The 22,519-nt window shown below is 43.6% G+C and overlaps 1 protein-coding gene across 1 annotated transcript in view; it reads right to left on the minus strand.

The window, feature by feature from the left end:
* Positions 1-22,519, minus strand: part of NGEF (neuronal guanine nucleotide exchange factor) — a 99,084-nt gene that overhangs the window by 65,749 nt on the left and 10,816 nt on the right. Inside the window, exons 2-3 of the mRNA XM_019739778.2 lie at positions 8,614-8,933; positions 6,409-6,523 (exon numbers count right to left, since the gene is read on the minus strand). Coding sequence (XP_019595337.2) covers positions 6,409-6,523; positions 8,614-8,860 — 362 coding nt within the window. The 5' untranslated portion in view covers positions 8,861-8,933. The remainder of the gene's footprint in view (positions 1-6,408; positions 6,524-8,613; positions 8,934-22,519) is intronic.

The following is a 22,519-nucleotide window of genomic DNA, read 5'->3' on the forward strand; positions in this document are numbered from 1 at the left end:
TTGCAAAAACTAAACATAATAAAAATTGAACTTCTATTGTGGAAAATTTCAAATATATGCTACAGTAGACAGAGAAGTATGATGAACTCCCCAAATACTTAACATTAGCTTTGACAGTTAAAGACTCACGGCTTATCTTTCATCTCTACTCCCACCCACTCCTTCCTGAGCATGGATTATTTTGAAGTAAATCCCAGACAGCATACCATTTCATCCAGAACTTTTCAGAATGTATCTCCTAAAGACGTGAACTTAAAAGATAACTATAATACTATTAACACCCCTAAAAACTTAATAATTTCTTAACATCATCAAACATCTGATCCATGTTCAAATTCCCCTGATTGTCTTTTAAACTTTCCCTCCCAGAGTGTTTGTTTCAAACACAATGCAAGTAAGGTCTACAGCATTGCAACTGGTAATACTGCTTTAGTCTCTTAAATCTCTCCCTTTTTTTCTTGTTTATTCCTTGTACCTTGTTGAGAAATAGAGTCGTTCGTCCTGTTTGGGCTTTGCTGGTTCCATCTGCTCTATGTTGCTTTACCCGGGCCTGTCTGTCCTGGGGTTTCCTGTATATCAGTAGATCTGGAGGCTGATTAGAGTCCAACTGCATTTCTTCAGCTCCTATATTGCCCCAAATGACTGAGTAATGGCAAAACACAGTTTCCTTGAGTAAAAGAGGCAGCCCCCAGCCCACAGTGACTCAACACTTTTTCCTTGGGTTCCCAAACTGTACAGACTGTAAGGTTCTCCTCGTAACAACCCAAACCAGTACTTATGAACATCTGACAAGCTTCCCCCAGGGTCACAGTACATGGAACTGGTATATTTCCATGGAAACACGTACAGTTTCCAATATAGAAACTTGTCCTTGCCCCGAATCAGTATTCGAAGACACAGCGCATTGCATGAGTTTCGGTGGCAATGAGGGATTTCATAGAGTGACCATTTTGGGGATGGATCCAAGGATAATAGGTACAATATTTAATAATGAAGAAGGTCTGGCTGCACCAGCGGAAGCAGAGCTGATCACACTTAGTGAGGCAGTCCCTGGCTGCCCCACTGAGTATCGGCCCTGGGTGTCTCCATGCTTAATGCAGGCTGCCCATTCTTGGAATAGCGAAAATCTCCTGTAATTCCCTGAGGGCATTGTGGGAAAAGACAAAGGTATTTTCTGCAAAGGTGAGTGGAAAAATATTTTAAGAAGCATCAGCCTGCTCAGTTCATGCAAAAAAACAAAAGAAAAGAAAACAAAACAAAACAAAAATTGCCCGGTGTAAAATTTAATAATGTAGTTTAATTTTATAGAGAAATTTCAATCTGTAAAAGCACATGTTCGAGCCCTGTTCTTTCTCATACATACGTCAATTTGGTACGTTTATGATGAAATGATTTCTGGGACTGGAACCCTGATTTGTGACATTCCATGTGTAGCAGGCACCCAACTGAGAACACCCTGACCTGTGAGGACCTAAGGGACCCATGTGGCTGTGGACCAGGGCTGGGGGCCCTCTGAGCCTCTGGGCTTTGCTCCCTGAGCAGGTTAACAGGAATACCTCCCTCTCACAGTCACGTTTACCCTGGCGATGCCTCCCTCTGGGGCGGCCTGGGGAGAACATGGGGTGTGGAGTCAAAGCCTCTGGGTTCCTGGTCTGCCCTCTCACTAGCTGTGCAACCTCAGGCTAGTTGCTAACTTTTGTGGAGTCTTAGCTTTCTTATCTGTGAAATGGGAATAACGGTAAGAGAATTTAAAGAGATAGTGCACATAAAGTCACTCAATAAATGTTAGTTCCCTTCTCATCCCCTCTTTATGACATAACTGTCTGCAGTAATTGCACGTCCCTCCTGCCGCACCGCCCAGCAGCACTGTGACACCCCTGCTGGTGGCATATGGAAGAGGACTTACAGGACACCCTTGGATGAGCTACAGACAATTATAGAACCTCTGGGGACAGGCGCTAACCCCTGAGAAGAACGTCACACATTCCATATCAGCACTACCCAAGCTTCTTGCAAATAGAGTGTTGGTTCTTGGGTCCATTCTGGGCCTCAGAAGACCTCAGTGCTCTACTACCGCCTCCAACCCCTACTGCTCTGCCTTCCTTTCTGCTGCTTCTCACCTCACCCAAGTCCCCTTTGGCATTCTCTTGTGTGGGAGACCCAGGCTCTAACTACATGAGCCTACACGGTTTGGGTCCCTGGCTCTTCTTCACATAGTTCTCAAAGGTTCTCTCGAACACAGCTCTCACTAATGAAGTGGAAATGGCCACATGAGTTCTGCCTCCTGTTCTTTTAGCTGACTGGCCCAGAGATAAACACCTGACCCAAGGAAGGCCAACCAGGTTCTTTTCCTTAGGCATTTTTTTTCCTCTAGGGGATACAGAAGGAAGTCCCTATTGGCTGTGGAGAGCCAAACTGACTATGGCTGTCATTTTGGGTTATGTGCAAGCTGACAGGCAAAGAGAAGCTAGTCTGAGGAGAGCAGGAGAACAGAGTGGTCCACAGAGAGACAAAGAGAGCAGTGGGAACAATGGCCCCCGAGAAAAGGAGAAAGTGGCTCTGGTTCCTGATGACTTTTCTAGTCCTGTAAAGCTGGCTTCATCTCTTATACTTGGATTCTGTGGGATTCCAGCATCCTTACAATATCCCCTCTTGACTTGAACAAATTTGAGTAACTTTCTGATCTTCGCAATCAAAGCATCTGTGACCAGGGAATGAGACAAGTATAGCTACTCTCACCGCTTCTATTTAACATTGTAATGGATGTCCTTGCCAGTGCAATAACGCAAGAAAAAAACAAATAGAAGGCATAAAGATTTGAAAGAAAGGACGAAAACTGTCTTTATTCACAGATGGCAGGATTGTGTGCCCAGAAAATCCAAAGGACTATACAATTAGAGCTAAGTGAATTTATCAAGGTCACAGGATACTAAATGACCATGCAATAATTAATTGTTTTTAAACATACTACCAATAAATAACTGAAAAATGAAATTACAAAACATTGGCTTTAAAATAGGATCAAAGCATTAAATACCTAGGAATAAGAGTAATTAAAATATAAGTCCTCTATACTAAATCTACAAATCATTGCTGGGTTAATTTAAAGACTATCTAAATAAGTGGAAAATTAGGACATGTTCATAGATTGAGCAATTTAAAGTACCAGTATTCAGGTGTTAGTGATCTCCAAATTTTCTATAGTGACAATGCAATCTTAACCAAAATCCTAACAGATTCTTTTTAGAGTAGACATTGACAAACTGATTCTAAGATGCAAAAGACTTAAAATAGCCAAAACAACCTTAAAAAAGAATGACGTAGGAAGGCTTACACTAGCAGATTTTAAGACTTAGCATAAAGCTACAGTTATTTAAGACAGTGTGATATAGACATAAGGAGAAACAATTAGATCAATGAAACAGAATAAAAGTCTGGAAAAGACCCACATTTCTGCAGTGGGTTTTTGATAAAAGCACCAATGCAACTCATTGGGGGAACGGAAAGTATTTTTAATAAATGATATTAGAGCACCTTATGCACATGGACCATAGATATAAATGGAAAAGCTAAAAGTATTAAAACTTCTATAAGAAAACATAGTAGAATGTCTTTATGAACTGAAGTAGTCATATATTTGTTAGATAGAATGGAAAATGACAAACAAAAAAAGATAAATTAGTCATCATCAAAATAAAAAAAAGTTCTGCCCATTGAAAGACAGGAAAATTGAAAGATAACCCACAGACTTGTAGGAGGTATTCACAATACATAGGTCTGTCCAAGAACTTGTATTCAAGATAAAGAAGAAACCCTCCAAATTAAAATAGTTAAGTAAGTAAATAAATAAATAGCAATGACTTGATTAGTAACTCCACAAAAGGAGAGACAGGAATGGCCAATGAACAGTGAAATGGTACTCAGCCTCATCCGTCATCAGGGAAATACAAATTAAAACCACAGTGAGAAACCAGCACGTCTTAGAACGGCTACAGCTACAAAGACTGATGATTCTAAGCAGTGCCCTGGAGCAACTGGAACTTTCATGGCTTGCTGGTAGAGTGTGATCTGGTATACCCATTTTTAGAAATTATTTGGCTAGCTCTAATAAAGTTAAGTATCCACCTATCTTAAGACGCAGAGTTTCCACTCCTGTGTACACACCCCAGAGAAATGAGTGCATACATCCACTAAAAAACTTGTCTAAGTACATTCATAGCAACTTTATTTGTAATCGTCGAAAACTGGAAACAACCCAAATAGCTGTCAACAGAAGGATGGATAAGCAAATTGTGGCAAATTGTGGTAATGCTTCTCAGCAGTAAAAAGAACAATTTGATATATATGTATATATATATACATTAATGAATCTCAGAAATATTATGTTGAGCAAAATAAGTCAGACACCGTAGAGTTCACTCAGTGACCCCATTTCTAAGAAGTTCAAGAACCAGGAAAACTAATCGAACGGTGATAGAAGTCAGAAGACGGTTATGTCTGAGAGGGTTGGACACTGCCTGGGACGGGGGCCGTAGGGACCTCATGGCACAATCAAAATGTTCTATACCTTAGTCTGGTTGATGGTCCAGTGGGTATACAGGTATATAAAAATTCATTGTCACGGACTAAATTCTGTCCCTCCTCGCAAATTCATATGTTGAAGCCCTAACCCTCAATGTGATGGTATTTAGATATGGGCTCTTTGGGAGATACTTAGGTTTAGATGAGGTCATGAGGGTGGGACCCACATGAAGAGGAAAAGACCAGAGCTCCGTTCTCTCCCTGTCTGCTGAGTGAGGACACATGGAGAAGGCAGCATTCTGCAAGTCAGAGAGACAACCCTCCTAGAACTCTACCCTGCTGGCAACCTGATCTAGGACTTCCAGCCTCCAGAACTGTGAGAAAATCAATTTGCCTTTTAAGCCCCAAGACGATGGTATTTTGTTATGGCAGCTCAAGCTGACTAATACATTTATCTAGCTGTATATCCCAAGATTTGTACATTTTGTTGTACACCAGTTAGGTGGTTGGATATTTGCGTATTGTTCTTGGCTCTTGGGGCTTAAGCCAAATGAGAGGCAACAGGAAGCAGTTGCCCTTAAAATATAATTACATGTAAGTAAAACAGACCCTATGGGCAAAACAGTGTCTGGAAGCCAAAGGGTACCTTACCACCTAGTTTTGGGATACGATGCCCAGTCCATACTTCCTCAATGCAGATATGGGAACACTATTTCCCCATAACCATCCAGGGATTCACAGAGTGTAAAGTTTCTAGGAATTTAGTGTCAGGAAATAAAGAGCGATGGGCATCAGGATTTTGCCACAATATCAGTGTGGCTTCGAAAATAGCAAGATTTGAAACTCCCTTGGGTCAGAGATTGCTGCCGCCTCCTCCCCCTGTGTTCATTCTCCTTTCTTCCTTACTATGGAACCAGTTTATTGGGAGGTTTAAAAAACAATATACATTTCCCAGCTTCCCTGGCAGGCGGAAGTGGCCATGTGACCCAGTTTAGGCTAATGAAATATAAGCATCAACTGTTGGATGGGCTTTAGGCAAGCTCCTTAAAAGAAGGTCAGACTAGGCTGGTATATGTACCCTCCGTCCTTCTTCCCCCACCTCCTTGGCCGTTTTCCTTTCCTCCATCTGAACTGGGGCTGTGATGGCTGGAGCTCTAACAGTCACTTTGACAGGTGGTGGAGTAAAAGCTAGAAGGAGCCTGGGTACCTGGAGGCATGGAGCGGCTGCTGTTACAACCTTCCAGACTTCTTTCCCACAGAGCCAAATAAAACCCTATCTTGTTCAGCTTTATTATTTGTTTTTTGTTGTTTTGTTTTTTGTTTTTCTTTTCTTTCTTTCTTTTTGGTTATGAGCAGCTAAATTCAATCCTAACCAATACAAAACCCAAATGTCCAACAAACGTACCACGGTGAATAAATCACAATCCAATCAGCTTGTTTTATAGCCATTAAATGGTTCTGTAGAAAAATATTTAGTAACATGGAGAGGTATTTGTGGTATACTATTAAGTAGTTTGCGAGACTGGATGTATAGTAAGACCCTGTTTTATGAAGAGAAAACAGGCATAAAAATACAAGAAAAAGAAGAGATTTGAAACAAGTACAACATATGGAAACCTCTCTGGGTGGTGGCGATACAGTGATTTTTCTTTTCTACTTCTCAATGTATGTAATATCTACAATTTCCTAGTTCGCTACAGAAAGGGGACAATGGGCTTGTTTGCTTGTTTTTTTAAGGAAATTGTGGAGGTTTTTTTAACAAGAACAACTAAAAGTTACTTTTTTTTTTTAACACAAGACACCCTTGTAGTTCCGTCAAGACTTTGCACAATGATCCCTGCTACGTCCTGTCATGAACCGGGCCCCCTCGTGATTTGTTGTTCTCACCTTGTTCTCTTGGCTCCTGAGTCTGTCTGTGTTGGTATTCGCCAAAGATGTGTTCCACTCTGAGGTAAATTCAAGGTCAGGGGCTCTTGTACCGATTTTCCATTTTCCAGTGAATCTGTGAAATTTAAGAAATGTAGTGAATTAGAACATGTGAATCTCCCCCTTTCCAGGCAAGTGTCTCTATGACTAGGTCAGTAGCAACTGTCACCGGGGATGGGGGGGGATGGGAAGTGATGAGGTGTGTTCGTCCTCTCACTCCCCTGTGGGAATTTGCAGCACCTTGTACTGTATTGAATGACCTGGAATGACAGCTCTAGGAAAGTTATAATTATGATGCAAGAAACTTCATTTACATGTGCGTATGCATCCATGCAAGTACATACGTACATGCACACATAGTGGGACAACGAAAACTGGAAGTGAGATTGCAAACTTAGATACAAACCTGGTTATTATTGTAGATGGCAATAAAACCACAACCATTGGTGTTATTGTTTCTATGGGACAAAAATCATTTGCAGCTCATCAGTCTTTTAACATCTAACTTTAAAATGTCCAAGTCCTAATCAATATTAAATAATCAGTTAAGTTACATTCCGTAGAGTATTATCAGATCACTCAAAAGTGGGCGTCTTAGCCAATGCTCTAGTGTGATTTTGAAACAGTGCCCATTTAAAGATGAAATGGGAAATGTCCTCACCTTCCAGAGTCAAATCACAAACCATGAGCACAGAGCGAGAGCCTGCTTTTATGGTTAAGGAATTAGAAAGTGGATGACTTAAAAAAAAAAAAAAAGAATCAACAGTGCTTCACATATTTTATTTTGTCATATGTTCTTTTAGAACCAAGTTTATTTTTCTAGTTTTGTAGAAAAATAGATATTCCAGCCACCTTTTACTTAACTGTCTCCTCTTTACGACCAATCCATATGTGCCCTGGGAAGATGAGTAAGTCTCATGACTAACTCGTAGTCCCAAAATTATTGAAGACAAAGAAATCACTTTTTTTTTTTTTTATTCCCAAGGCACAGAATTTCAACAGCAGCCGGATGCCAGGCAGCCTGTGTTGTGTGCTCCTCTGATGCAGAGCCAAAGGTACCATGTTCTCCCCTTGACTCTGGATCAGGACGTGCTGGGCTTTTGTGGGGAGTTAACTCCAGGGAACTGAAATGAGGGAGTGACTTTAAAAATAAAATTGTGACTGATGAAAGTATTTCTGGTTTGGGCATAAATGGCATCTTTGGGGGTGGCAGGACGTGAAGTAACTCCCAGTCTAGTCTACACTGGCGTCAGCATTCTCCACTTGGCGTGGAGGCCACAAATGAGGCTGTTTCCCCGTGCACCCCTTTTCCCTCTCCAGGCCCCCCTCAGACACAGCCCCCACCCACTTTTTCTCCTCAGACAGACCCCCACCCTCGACCCTGGGCAGTTGTATCTCCTTCTCTCTCTGCTTGCAACACTCTAAACCTGTCCAATGGGGCAGCCACTAGCCACCTATGGCTGTTACGCACTTGCAATGTGGCTAGTGTGACTGAGAAAGTAAATTCTTCATTTTTTCAAACTTAAACTCATTTAAATTTAAATATAAAAACTGGTACTCATTTCAGTTATTGGAAAACTTTTAAGGATATTTGGAACAATCTGGATGTGTAAATAGACTTTCCTGACTGTACATTTTATGAAATCTAAATCCAGATCAAGTAGTTCCAATGAAAACATAGCATGTGAATTAAGAGGGGCTGTAAGTATAAAGTACTCAACAGATTTCAAAGACTTAGTGCAAAAAATTTGCAAAATATTTCATTACCAATTTTTATATTGATTATTGACTCCATGGCCATCCTGGAGACAGAGAGGGAACAGGACTGAGCCCATGTCCCCAGATATCCCCAAATGTGGATGGTTCCAAGCCTCCCTCCTAGGACGTGTATACGTCTGGGAGTGTTTTGTTGAGTCCTAAAACCAGGCATCTTTTTAAAATAAAAGTCAGCCTTCTTGTATAATTTGGGTCAACAATTTCTCCTGAAGTAACCACATCAGCTTATTGGGGGAATGTGAATTCTTTAGATAACGGCTTCAAAATTTCCACCTTACTGGACCTATCCTTAATACTTTTATTATTTTCTCATTTAATTAGGGCCTTTCGGCCCTGATGACTCCAGCTTGATGTGAAGGAATCGCTGAGGCAGCTGTCCCTGGTACTGACCTGACAGGTGCCTAGCGTTCGGTTCGGGGGTCCGGCTTTTGCTTTTGCTTCTGTGTTTCACAGCGCGATTGAAAACAGAGTTTCTTTGAATTTGGGTGCGGTAACGGGCTTCTTTGTTTTGGATCTGGTCAGCGGACGGCGTCATTTCTTCTTCTGTGAGTAACTCAGGTTTCACCCGGGCTGGTTCATCAATTTCCCATGATTTTTTCTGGGGCTTTTCCATATCTTCAGAGTCCCTGGTCTCCATGAAAATAGGTCTGACTGCTTCTCAGAAGCCTGGCTGGAGATCAATAAGCTCCAAACTTCACTGGTTTTGAGTGCTTTAGAATAGAAAGAGAACAATTTTCAGTTGGGGTCATCAGGCTAAATATTCCATTCAGGGTATAATATTCCACTGCCATTCAGATTTGGTGACATTTGGGATAATCTATGCATCCTGGTGACTGCATCTTTGTTGATGCAAATTACAGTTTAACCACAGCAATTTGGATGCATTCACGTATCATTTTATAATTGAGGTTTATTTTATTCCTAGGATGCACTTTTGAAGAAAATGCTTAGAGTGGCTTGTAGAACTAATTTTCAAGTAAACATTTTCTGAATAATTCAAGAGAAAAAGAGTAGCAAAAAGCAGGGAGGGGAACTCCAGGCAACCAACGCAAGGGAAAGGAAGCTGCATGGACACAAGAAAGGGTCCTGGGAAGAACAGAAAGGGTTGTCAGCAAGTGACAGGTCCTACGTCCTGAGTCAAGAAGGGGATGTGGTTACAATAAAAGCTAAATTGTTTTTGGGCCACAGCACAGAACCCGAGGGTGAGAGGTTTCTGTCCTGGCCAGGTGAGTGGGGGACGCCCTGACCTGAGCTCAGGTGGGAACCCGCCCAGGGGAATAGTGGCTGGGTGGATGGGCCGAGAGGACCCAGGAGGGATGAGCTCAAGGCTGTCACACACCTGCTCTCTGGGGCCGGGCAGGGAGGGTGTGGACAACGGGAGAAGGACTCCAGCTTTGGATTCAGAGCTGGCCAAAGGCGAGGCTGCTTTGGGGGCAGTCCATTCCCCGTCCCTGGAGGCGTCAGGACAGGGTTGTGGAGGTGTTAGGAGTCAGTGACTTCAACCTAACCCCTGACATCTCCTCTCGCTCTTCTTTCCCTTGCCGTCTGTGCCTCCCACCTGGGCTGACTGGGACTGAAGCTGTTCTCAGCGGAGAGGTGATCTGGGGGCACCAAGTGGGCATGGGTGCTCGGGGAGGGGGATGGGTAATGCGGGAGGTCATTGTGGGGCTGCTCTCTGGTCTCTGAGTGGGTCAGGGAGTTCCTACCACATCCTTGATGACCGTGAGTGAGGAGGGGCAGAACCCCAGGAACTCTGGGCTGAGGGGCCAAGGTCAGAAGGCAGGTTTCATACAGGTTTCACCCAGGTGTGGCAGGTGAGGACCTGGCAGAGGGATGACAGGATCAGTGACTCACGGCGGTTTGTGGAGGAGAAGGAGGGGCCATCCCAACAGTGGGTGACAGGCCCTGGTGACTGTACAGGCCAATACCTGTCACAGCCAGTCGGGGAAATGGGAACAAAGCCAGGTTTCAGGGACGTGCAGGTGAAAAACCTCCCTGGAGAGTCTGCAGTAGGAAATCCTGACTGAAGCTGATGGACTGTTGCGAACAGGGTATCTCCCTGCTCTGACCTTGGGGCATCTCAAAGGCCTCGCTGTCGTGGCCCCACACGGACTGCCTTTTGGCATTCAAGGTTTTCACTGTTATCATCACCATCATTATTTTGGCTGCTTTTTAAAAATTGCAGGTATAATTTACATAGAATTTGCCCTTGTTAGTGTCTAGTTCTGAGCTCTGATGAATGGATGCAGCACATGTAACCCCAGTACAATCGAGACACAGGACTTTCCTTCAGCCCCAAAGTTCCTGGTGCGCTGCTGTAATCAGCCCGTCCTGCACCCCCAGCCCCTGGCGACCACGGATCGGTGTCTTTGTTCCTCTGGTTTGCCTCTTCCTGACTGTGGTGTAGCTGGAACTGTGCCGTGTGCAGCCCTTGGTGTCTGGTGTCCGTGGTTGGCGTGATGCCTTGGAGATTCCGCGGGCTGTGTAAGTGCTGAGCGCCAATGTTACCACGTGGGGCTATGAGCTTAGGGAAGCCTGCGGGCGTACTGTGAAGGGTACTGGGCCAGCCGGGAGGCAAAGGACCTGGGCTCGAATCCCCATGTCCTGCTGCCTGTAGTCACCTACTTACATTGGGAATCAGGGCCTCAGTTTTCCACCCAGGGAACATGGGGGTGAAAGGGTGTTCTCTGCAGCTTCTTAACTAGCTCTCAAATTCTGTGATGTGGGAAGCCTCAGAGACCCCTCAGAAGGCATGCCAAGAGCCCTGGGGGTTGCTCTCAAACCATCCTTCTCATTTTCTTTAAATGAGGAAGGTCTGAAAACCTGAGGTAATGAATTCCAAATCATACCATTTTTAAGACCCTTACACACACACAGAATTTGTAAAACTCTGAAAAACAACTCTAGTTCTGCCTCAATTATTGCCTATTTCAGGCAAATGGCTTCTACATCTGAATGTTTCTCTAGTTGCACCAATTCTTTTCTATCCATTAACAGGTGTAAAGCCTGACAGCCCCTCACCCCTCCGCCCCTGCCCCCCCCCCCCAACCTTCTAACAATTTTCTTTAACCCCTCTGGAGATTTAAGCCCCACGTTCTTCTGTTCTAGGTGGCTTCAGGGTGGAAGTGCCTAGAGGCAGCTTTGTGACTGGAAGGGGGAGGGCTTAGGCTAAGCGCATTTGCATAGCATTCATTCATCGTCCATTCATTCCTTCACTCACTCATGCCTCAAGCGTTGCTGACGTGTGGTCCTCATCTTGGTTCCATGTCTGCCCACATTCCCTCATTAAGAAGCTCTGGAAGATCAGGGCTTGGTCTGTTTTGTTCACTGCTGTCCCCGGTGCCGGGCACACACAGCACCCCGTAAACACTGTTGTTTACAACAGTGGATGAATGGATGAATCCCCTCCATTGTATAAGATGTGATCACCCCCATTTTATACATGAGGAAGCTGCAGGCCAGGGAGCGCTGGGATCTTGCCCAGCTTCATGCAGCTGGTTAGCGGTACGGTGAGGATCACACCTCATATGTCTGACTTGTTTGTTGGGGGAACCTGAGACCCCTGTGAAGTGGTCAAAAGATGCAGTTGTGAAAACTGGCTGAGGGCTGGGCTGGGTGAATCAGGCGGAGCGGAGGTTCCAGTCTGCTCTCTCAGTCTGGCTCTGGGCACGAGAACCAGCAGTGACTGTGAAACCTCCCGGCGTCGGGCTGAGGGCCAGGGAGCCGCCCTGCATGAGTCAGTGGCCGGGAAGGTTAGGACACATGAGAGAAGGTGGTGAGTGGGGGAAGGGGAGCTGCCCCAAACCCAGCGGTGGCAACCCAAGCAGCTGCTGGGGCTGGAGAGATGAAGGCATGGTGGGCACTGGGGCCGTGCCCTCTGGACCAGGGCTTCTCAGATGATCAAGGGCAGGAGTCACCTGGGCTCTTATTAAGCCACAGATTCTGACTCTGGAGGTTTGGGCTGCGGCTGGAGAGGCCTCAACTGTGAGCCCACAGAGCAGCCTTGAGCAAGGTCCTAGGGGAGCAGAACCTCAGCGGGTGTGGTCGCAAGGTCACCAGGGAGCTCCCGGTATGGCCCCATGCTTGGCCAGGTCTGGGCAGTGTCGTCCCAGGTCAGGCAGATGGAAGTCCTGATGGGGAGCAGGGCTGAAGCAGGCGGGAGGGAGGGGTGTCAGGAGAGGGGCATGGGGGGTGAAGCAGGTGCCATCTCTCCACTGTCCCTTCCCGCCTCTTACAAGGGGACAAAGTGGAGGAGGGAGAGAATGTGGAAAACAAGAGAAGTGGAGGAAGAACCCTCCCCGGGGCTGAGAGCATGACGTGAATTGGGGGAGCTGAACACATGCTCTGGAGTGACCCCTCTGGGCGCTGGGATGGTCCAGTAAGACCAGACCTGGCCTTCAAATCAGGGCCATGGGAGGGAGCAAACACTAGTAAGCAGGGAGGCAAGTTCAGAACAAAGAGGGTCCTTTGCAGGGAGGGGTTGGGGTGAGCAGCAGGTCACGGGAAGCCCTGGGAGGGGGAGCTTCACTCCCTGGTCGATCATCCCAGAGGGTCGCTCGGGTCAGCGCCTGGAGCTGGGCCTTGGGCTCAGGCAGTGCCAGGTAGGGCATTGGTGAGGCAGGGGGGGCCCTGACAGCTCCAGGCAGGAGCGCTTGACGGGGGTATTCTCAACAAGACCACACTGAAGGCCTGTCTTTGTCTTCAGGGAGGGGGCCCAGGGCAGTGGTGACTGTGGGGTGTGTTAGCCAGCCAGGTGGGGGAGGGTGGGTGTGGCCCAAAAATGTGGCCTGAAAGAGCTGGGAGAATGAAGTCACCTTAGCTGAGACTGTGACCACAGGAAAGGCTTGAACGCTGCCAGGTGAGTATCCATGGGAAGGTGAGGACCCCTAAGAGACAGGTGGGCCTGGCTGATCCCAGGTCACCTGCATCAGTTCAACTTTCATTCCTGGTCCTAGCATTGGTAGGTACCTGAAGCTCCTCCCAGGTAAATGGTAGGTTTGCTTTGGGATATAAACAACAAAGGCTTTCTTTTGGTCAAAACGGGAGAGCTAGGGAGGAGGATTCTAGATACCAGAGGAAAACAGATGAAGTTTCTGGTTAGGGAGAAAAGCCCAGAGAGGGAAGGAGGTGGGAAAGCTGCTGTGGAAGATGCTCTAGCGAGGGGACAACACGCCTTGTGAGAATCACAAAGACAACCCGTGACCATTGTAGACAATGTGGGAAACTCAGGTGACCACAAAAGGGCAGCGGTTGCCTTGCCCTGGAGATGCTGCTGGGAGCATTTTGGTGTTCTCAGCGTGAACAAAGGGGAGGAAGGCAATGGAATATCCAAAGAGAGGAGAGGAGGATTCTGGGAGAATTTGAAGTGGAAATTCAGAAATTGGGGAGCGAGCGGTGGGGAGGGCCAGGATCAGCAAGGCGACAGTAGGGGAATTTGGGGAAGATGCAGGCACCCAGCTGACTCTGCACATTGGGGTCTGCGCCTGGCCCTATGGGACAGTGTTGGCTTCAGGAGATGGGGAGTGTGTTCCCTGAGGTTGTGAGGGAAAGGGGTGGGGGTCCTTGTAGAACCAAGACCCTGGTCAAATGCAGAAAGGGACACGTTTGGGGCCTAAAGGATGAATGGAGATATTCCAGTGAGTGGGAAAGACAACTGTGTAGAAGAACTAAGGGGTTTCTAGGTTCAGTAGGGAGGCCTCTCTGACTGGAAGTTGAGCAGAGGCCTGAAGGAAGCGAGACAGTGAGCTCCAGGGATAATGGGAGGTAAAGGTTCAGATTGGATTTGTCAGCTGGCTTTTGGCTCAAGAGGGAGAAAAGTAAAGATGAACCTTGCTTTCCCTTCAAGGCTGTTAAACTGATACACTGGGAAAGGAAGCAGGAATCTGAGGGAGAAGTTGGTCCTGAGATCAGAGAGAGACGGCTCATTTGGGAGGAAGCTGGACTTGAAAATGGTCCATTGTGGCAGGGTCTGAACTCACCAGAACGTAACCTGGAAGGTTAAACACTAATTACAGCAACAACTCATTGAGCAAGGAGTTAACAATAACAGTTTCTGATCTAAGCAACATCTCTTTAGAGACGCAAGCGCTATGACACTGTGAGACAAGGAACAGTCTCAAGGCCACGCGGCTGCTGAGTTCCAGCCCTGCCACGTCCAGGCCTCTCAACTCTGGAGCCACCCTCTTCCCACCACATAACGCCACCAGCAGTTAGACATGCTGGCAAGCTGGGACACTCACACAAAAATGGGAGGTGGGTCAGACACCATGACAAAATTCATGCACAAGATGAAAGACTGTGACAGATCAAATGTGGGCAGCACCCCTTTCCTGATAATGCAACAGAAGTCGGCGAACTTAATTCAAAACCAGGCAACTAGACAGTGGTACAAAGAGGCCACATTTCTTTTATACAGGAAGGTATTCAAATGCCAGAGAGTGGTGGGCTATACACCTATGTCTATCTATTTACAAATATAATCTGCAACAGGAAGAAAGCCTGAAAGGGAATAAGAAAGCCAGAGGTTCAAAGAACAAACTAGATATTCCTGTGCCAAATGATTAGTGACCAGCATAGGGAGAAGAGGGACCACGAGTGGAGCATAAATTGCAGAGGTCAGAGCAAAATTGAGCTGTGTCAGCCTGGGTGATAGAGGAAGGAGAGGTCATCTGCAGGGACTCCAGGTGAGAAAGCCTGCAGGTGATGGCAGGCATAGGGAGGGCAGAAAACTTTAGACAAGGGACCTTTTTTCAGGTACTTTATGTCTCATAAAAGGAATGAAAATCCAAACCACACTGAGATTCTTTTTTTCACTTATGACATTGGCAAAAAAACCCACAAAAGTTTGACAAGCAACTGGTGAAGCTGAGGAGCAGCAGGCAGCCCCCATCATTGATTCCATCCCCTGGGAGCAGTTTGGCAATATCTATCAAAGTAAAAGACAAATATGCTTTAGCCCAGCCATCTCATCTGTAGGAATTTGGCCCACAGATGGCTTGCACGGGTGGGAGTGGCTGTGGGCAGGTGACTCACTGCAGGATTGTCTGAGATCAAGCCACTGAAGACAACAGGATGTCTCTCGGTCAGGAACTGGTCATACCAATTAGAAAATTCTAAACCTTTCCACAGAAGGAATAAGATGCAGGCATTAAAGCAAGAAAGAGGAATCTATATGCTGATCAAGAAAGGATCCTAGGATATTTCAAGATGAAAAAACAAGGACAGAAGAGCATGTATTATGTTTCCATCACTGTACAAGGAGGAAATACATTCAAATTTATTTGGATATGCCTAAAAAAATATGGAAGGAGTTACAAGAAACTAGCATCAGTGGTTATATATCCCAGGGGCGTCAAAAAAGTGTGTACACATTTTAAGGGATGTTATCTACATATTACTCTGCGAAGTTGAATTGAATTATGAGAGCAACGTTTGCTCAAAAGATGGCATTAATCAAATGAATGCTAGCATCACCATGTGACAGGCAGGACAGTCAAAGAAAATGGCGGAAGCACGGTGGTCCTTCAAGGAGCACGAGACCATTCTGAAGTGGTATGTGAAATTCGAGAACGTTGTGGAAGCACAATGACAGTGGAGGCGTGAGTCTGCAACAGCACCTCCAACACGCCTGACAACTGCACACATTTGTGATAAGTGTGAGACGCATGGTGCTGTGTGAAGAAATTGAAATGGCATGAGCAGCGATACAAGTGGGCACTTTGGTCAACGTTGCTCAAGCAGTAGTTGGCCATAATCGGAAGTGTCTGAACGCTGATGGTAACCACTTTGAGCACCTCTTGTAACTGCAGAAGTCAAACATGACTTGTATTCATTTTTGTTATCAGTATATATTAAGTATTACAATTTTAATAGCTTTTCCCTTTCTTAAAACGTGTATACATTTTTTTTTGGCACCATATATTTACTATAGGACAAAACCTGGGCAAATGGGGAATGGGATTGGGGGGGAAAGAGACTTTCAACAACATACCTTTGAACAGTTTTTGATTTTTTAAAGAGCTATGTGAATGTATCAACCTATTCAAAAATTAAATAGAGAAATCTTTTGAAATAAATGAATAAGACAGAATCTTAAATACAGAAATGAATCACTTCCAGAAACTGAGACAGAGGAGTTATGGGATCTGACCCAGAAGCCCCCCAAACCCCTCCTATGCAGCAGGGAAGGGGGTTTGGATAGAGGAAAACTGGTAGCCATGATGGGGGGAAAAGAACTATTTTATGTTTATATCTTCAAAAATCGAGATTTTCCCAAAAAATCAGATAGAGTATAAGAAGGAGTCGTTAAATGAGGTGTTTTAATTCCCAGATAAAATGTTCTCAGAGTGAGTTAAATAAAACAGAGGCAATTTCATAATCATGAGGCAGTCTTAATACAATACAATAAAACACATCAGTGGATTAGTGATAAAATTCAATACCAATCTTCTGGAAAGACCTTTAAAAGTGAGATGGAAAAGTGAGAAGGAAAATTCATAATGATAAAGAGTACTGTGCCTATCACTAACACAAGGATGCTGGAAAACCAGAGCAGGGTCTTCTTCTCATCATTATTGACTATTTCTTGGGGTTTGGCCAATGTAATGAGACATAAAACAAGTGTGCTCAGAAAAAAGATGAAATAAACATAATTCGCAGATTATATATATATATATATATATATATATATATATATATATATGCCTAGAAAACCCAAAGAGCCAAGTGAAACTATTGGAATTGCAAAGACTTCAGTCCAAGACCAGAATACGATAGATTCACTACATGTCAACAATAAAAAGAGAGTAGTAGTAACAAAACCAGAAAACACAGGTTAACGACATTAATGAATACAAGCCCCCTATCTAAAGGAAAAACCTGAGAGATGGAAGGAGATCTGCATGTCTAGAGAAGCATGGGTTTTTCTTGGATGGGAAAATGACATTAAAAATATGTCAATTCTAACTTGAAAAATGTCAAGTTAATGTATAGTTTTAGTACCATTGCAATTTAAAAATTCGAATTAAAAAAACTCATTGAAATGTTTTGATAAAATGATTATGAAGTTAATCTGTAACATAGACCAACAAGATTAGCTCATTTTTTGAGCCACATAGGAAATGAAGAGATTCTACTTCTCATAAATATCATAAAATGCTACAATAATAAAAGGAATGTGGTAATAGCACAAGGTCATCAGTCTGTAAAACAGAATGGCCATCCCAGAAATGAATTCTTATCTATAAAAATGTCATTTTATAGAAGAGGCATCACAAACATTAAACAATGGAGGGATCACAGAACCAGACAAAAAACATCACCAGGAATGAAAACTATAGACCAATATTTTTTATTGATATAGATAAAAAAAAAGAATCCTCAACAAAATGGTAGCAAATTAACCAGGAAAATATAAAAAGGACTATGAACCATGAACAAATAGAATTTATCTCAGGAATGCAAGGTTGGTTTGATGAGCAAAAATGAATTAATGTAACACCACATCAATGGAATAAAGGACAAAAACCACATGATCATCTCAATAGACATTTGACATCAAATAGCATTTGAAAAAATTCAACACCCTTCATGATAAAAATAATCAACAGACCAGGTATAGAAGAAAACTTCCTCAACCTGATAAAGGGCATATATGCAAACCCCACAACTAATATCGTACTTAATTGTGAAAGGCTGGATGTGTTTCTGTAAGGTCAGGAAGAAGCTAAGCATGCCCCTTCTCACCACTACTGTTCAACATTGTAATGTGAATTAGTCAAGAAAAAGAAATAAAAGAGACTCAGATTGAAAAGGAAGAAGTTAAACTTTCTGTTTACAGAAGGCATGCTCTTGTGTATGTAAGATCCTAAGGAATCCCCTAAAAAACTATTGGAGCAAACAAGTTCAGCAAGATTGTGGGATATAAGACCAATATTCAAAAATCAATTGTATTTCCGTACAGTAGGAATGAACAAACCAGAAACGAAATTCAGAAAAGAATTCCATTTACAATATTATAAAAAAAGAATAGAATACTTAGAAACACATTTAACGGAAAAGTATAAAACATATTCTGAAAACTATAAAATATTATTGAAAGAAATTAAAGAGGACCTAAATAAATGGAAAGGCATCCATTTTCATGGATCAGAAAAATGAATATTGTTAGGATGGTATTACTCCCCAAGTTGATTTACATATTCAACACAATCCAAATCAAAATCCTGCCTGACTTCTTTGCAGAAATTGATAAACTGATCCTAAAATTCATATGGAAATTCAAAGGAGCAGTGCCAAAAAAATCTTGAAAAAGAAGAAGAAATCTGGACTCACTCTTCCTGATTTCAAAACCTACTACAAAGCAACAATAATCAAGACAGTGTTGTGCTGACACAAGATAGACATGTAAGTCAATAGAATAGAGTTGAGAATCCATTAATCAATCCATATATATATGGCCAATCAATTTTTGACAAGGGTGCCAAGACCATTCAATGGGAAAAGAATAGTCTTGTCAACCAGTGGTGCTGGGACAACTGAGTATCCACATGCAAAAGAATGCATTTGTATGTCTACCTCACACCATATACAAAAATTAATTCAAAGTGGATCAAAAACCTCAATGTAAGAGCTGAAACTATAGAACTGTTAGCAGAAAATTTAGATGTAAATCTTCTTGCATTGGATTAGGCAATGGTTTCTTGTGTATGACACCAAAAACACAAGTAACAAAAACAAAAAGGTGGAGATCATAAAAATTTTAAAATGTGCTTCAAAGAATACCATCAAGAAAGTAAAAAGACAATTCCCAAAATAAGAAAAAAATTTTGCAAGACACATATCTGATAAGAGACATAGAATTACCATATGACCCAGGAAGTATATGACCCACTCCTACCATATGACCCACTCCTAAGTATATTCCTGAAGAAAATGAAAATACACATCCACACAAAAACTTGTCATTAAATTTTCACAGCAGCATTATTCATGACAGGCAAAAAGTGGAAACAACCCACAAGTCTAACAACTGATGAGTGGGTAAATAAAATGGAATATAATTTAGTCATGAAAAGAAATTAAGTATTGATATACGCTACAACATAAATGAATCTTAAAATCCTTTTGCTAAGTGAAAGAAGCCAGTCACAAAGGATCATGCACTGTATGATTTTGTTTATATGAGCCACCCAGAATAGGCAAAGTCAGAGACAGAAAGTAGACGCGTGGTTTCCTAGGGCTAGGAGGGTTGTGGGGAGTGGGGAGTGAGTGACTGCCAATGGTGACGGGATTTCCTTCTGGTGAGATGATGAAAATCGTCTAAAATTGATGTGGTTGCACAACTTTGTGAACATACTAAACACCGTTGAATTTCATACTCTAAAAGGGTGAATTGTGTGGAATGCAGATTTTATCTCCATAAAATTGTTATTGAGAAAAAGGAGGCGTGGCCAAAAAAGTTTGGAATATTGGTTGGCAGTTTGAGGAAAATATCAGTTTAGATCCTCAAAATAAATTCCCTAAATAAACTCCAAAGGAATGAAAGCATTAAATATTTTTCTCAAACTGTAGAGCATTTGAAAAATGTACATATGGTTTTATTACTTTTTCCTCCCATTGAACAATATGTTTTGGGGAATGTTCTACTTCAGTAAACTAGGTGTATACCTTCACTTTTCATATTTCCATAATATTCTATAACGTATCATTTATATTTCCATTATTTTATTATTATTTAATTTGTTCCCACGGTCTCTTTTCATGTGCATTTAAGTTAGGTTCTTTTTTGGTTTTAAGAAAGAGGCAGTCATTCAAGTTACTTGAAGAGAAAAGGAGCCTGGAAAAAGATATTAGGTTGGTGCAAAAGTAATTGCAATTTAAAAGGTTAAAAATAATTGCAAAAACTGCAATTACTTTTGCATCAACCTAATAGATAAAGTCTAGACTGGGCCAAGGTGTTGTGGGGACCAGTCCCTCCACCTCTGTCAAGGGTCAAAAAATAGAACATTCTGAGACGGAATTAAATGATTCCCAAATTTTGCCACACAATCCTGAGGAAAGCAGTGTATCGAGACCCAGGGAGTGGAGCTAAGCAAGCTCCCTCATCGCTGCTTACACGTGGCTTCCCCTGGGGAGCCCCTCTTCCTCAGCGGTCCTGTAGGGAGGACAAATATGACCTAAGTCCTGGGACTAAGGCAGGATGCACGGGGCTGGCGCTCAGTGAGTGGTAGCTATTTTCTTTGTACCTTATTATACAAATGAACACAAGGATATACTATTTCCATCTATAAGTATAACATATGTTTATATTTATATCTCACCCAATGCAGCATAAATTGAAAAGAGTACAAAAGAAAGAAGAATAAAAGGACGGGGACATAAAACTTAATGAGGGATGGAGTTAAAAAATTCCTGCTATAAACTTTTGCTATGGATGATCCCAAATACCGTCGGCTTCCTAGCAGCCGACATGGAAAGGGAAACGTGTCAGTGACTCATCCTACTGCATTCAGGGATGAAAACCACCAATCGCTCAGGAGAAAGCGTTAGTGCTACGGCCGGTTAAGGGATGTCTCGCAAGGGGTTTCGTGGAAGTGCAGCGCAGTGATTTTCAAACTTTTAAGAGCTTATTAAATATATGGATTCTTGGACCCCGTGCCTGGAATTTAGACTGAGTAAGGGTGAAGTGGGTCCCAGGGATGTGCATTTTGGAGAGTGTCCCAGGTGATGCTTGGACCCCAGTCCATTCGGTCCTTCTACTGGACTCACAAAGCTCACACACACTCATGCAAACAGGTTTAAGACTCTTCCTTTGTGCCTCCTTCAGTGTCAGCTGATGGCTTCACACAAAAACACAATCAAGCTGGTGTTGTTCTGCAGGTGACACAGTGCAGGCTTCTGCCTGGTCGGGAGATTGCAAAGGAGACGTGGACTCTCCATCTTCCTCTCTGTGGAGGGTCTGACAAACATTTGGTGCCATCGTCTTGAAATGGCGCTTCCAGATAAGCATATAGAGGCGGCTTGTGTGTGAGCTGCCTGTTATCTACCCAGGTGGAGTCGACTAGAGGGTCAGGGAGAGTCGACACCCTTCAGGAAAATGAGGGGACAGTAATCCTCCAGGAGGACCAAGATTATCTCGTAAAGAACATTGTTTTGACTCTATTCTAGACCCCAGGCAGACCGACGATGGAGCCACAGAGCTCAAATCTTGATGTCAAGGCCCCAAAGCGTCTAGCCTGGAAAATTCCTTGGCAGGTGATTCTTCTTTTGGCCTCCAAATCACAGCCCAACACCAAAGTAAAACATCCACAGAGTGTCCCCTTGTGCAGCATTACTTCCTGGTATCCCTTCCAAGATAAACACTTGGTCAAATATCCACCAAGGTAATTGAATGAGGCCTCTTGTTCTCTGCAAATATTGTCTATAAACCAGGAAAGAGGTGGGAACAGTGGTGTTTACCAAAAATGGCAGCATTCGTTTCTAGGTGTGATGACCAACAGCTCTTCTTTCTGCTTTTAATTAGGCACTTGTTTCATTGTCTGCTGAAGCCACTTTTAGGTTGTTTATAAAACGGTTTTGGCCAAGGTTAAAAGGATGCCCAACTTTTTATTCTCTGGAGCCCAGGGACAATGAAGAGGGAGCTGTCACTTCTATTTTACCCTTTCATATAGTTAAAAGAAAGCTTAAGTAGAGTAGAATACAGAAAGTATCCATATTTAATTTGTTTCTATTGTCTCTTTGAATGTGCCTTAAGTTAGGCTTTTTTTTGGTTTTAAGAAAGAGACAGTCATTCAAGCGTACAGATTGCTGGATGATGACACACCATGGCACAACATCCAGACCCAGGAGGGCATCGCCAGCAGTCCAGAGAGCCTCCGTGCCCCTCTCCTCCCCTGCCCCAAGGGTAACTACTGACTTCTAGCAGCAGGGGTTAGTTTTGCCTGCTTGGGCGCTTGGTGTAAATGGAATCCTTCAGAATGCTGTCTGCTGCGTCTGACTTCTTCCCGTGGCATCAGGCTTATGAGATCCATCCACGCCGTCTCATGCTGTTGCAGAGGTTTTGTTCTCATTACCTGGAGCTATGGTCCTCACTCTGGAACGGGCCTCAGAATCACTGGAGAGTTTAAAACCCAGGTGCTGTGCCCCACCCTTAGAGTCTGTGATGCAGGAGGTCTGGGATCAGCCGAGGATTTGTGTTTCTAACACGTTCTCAGCTGCTACTGCTGCTGGTCGGAGGACCACGCCATGAGGACCACCTCTGTACTCTGGCAGATCCCCTTTCCTCTGGAAAACAGGT

Source organism: Rhinolophus sinicus, linkage group LG01, assembly GCF_036562045.2.
Source record: "Rhinolophus sinicus isolate RSC01 linkage group LG01, ASM3656204v1, whole genome shotgun sequence".
Taxonomy (NCBI): domain Eukaryota; kingdom Metazoa; phylum Chordata; class Mammalia; order Chiroptera; family Rhinolophidae; genus Rhinolophus; species Rhinolophus sinicus.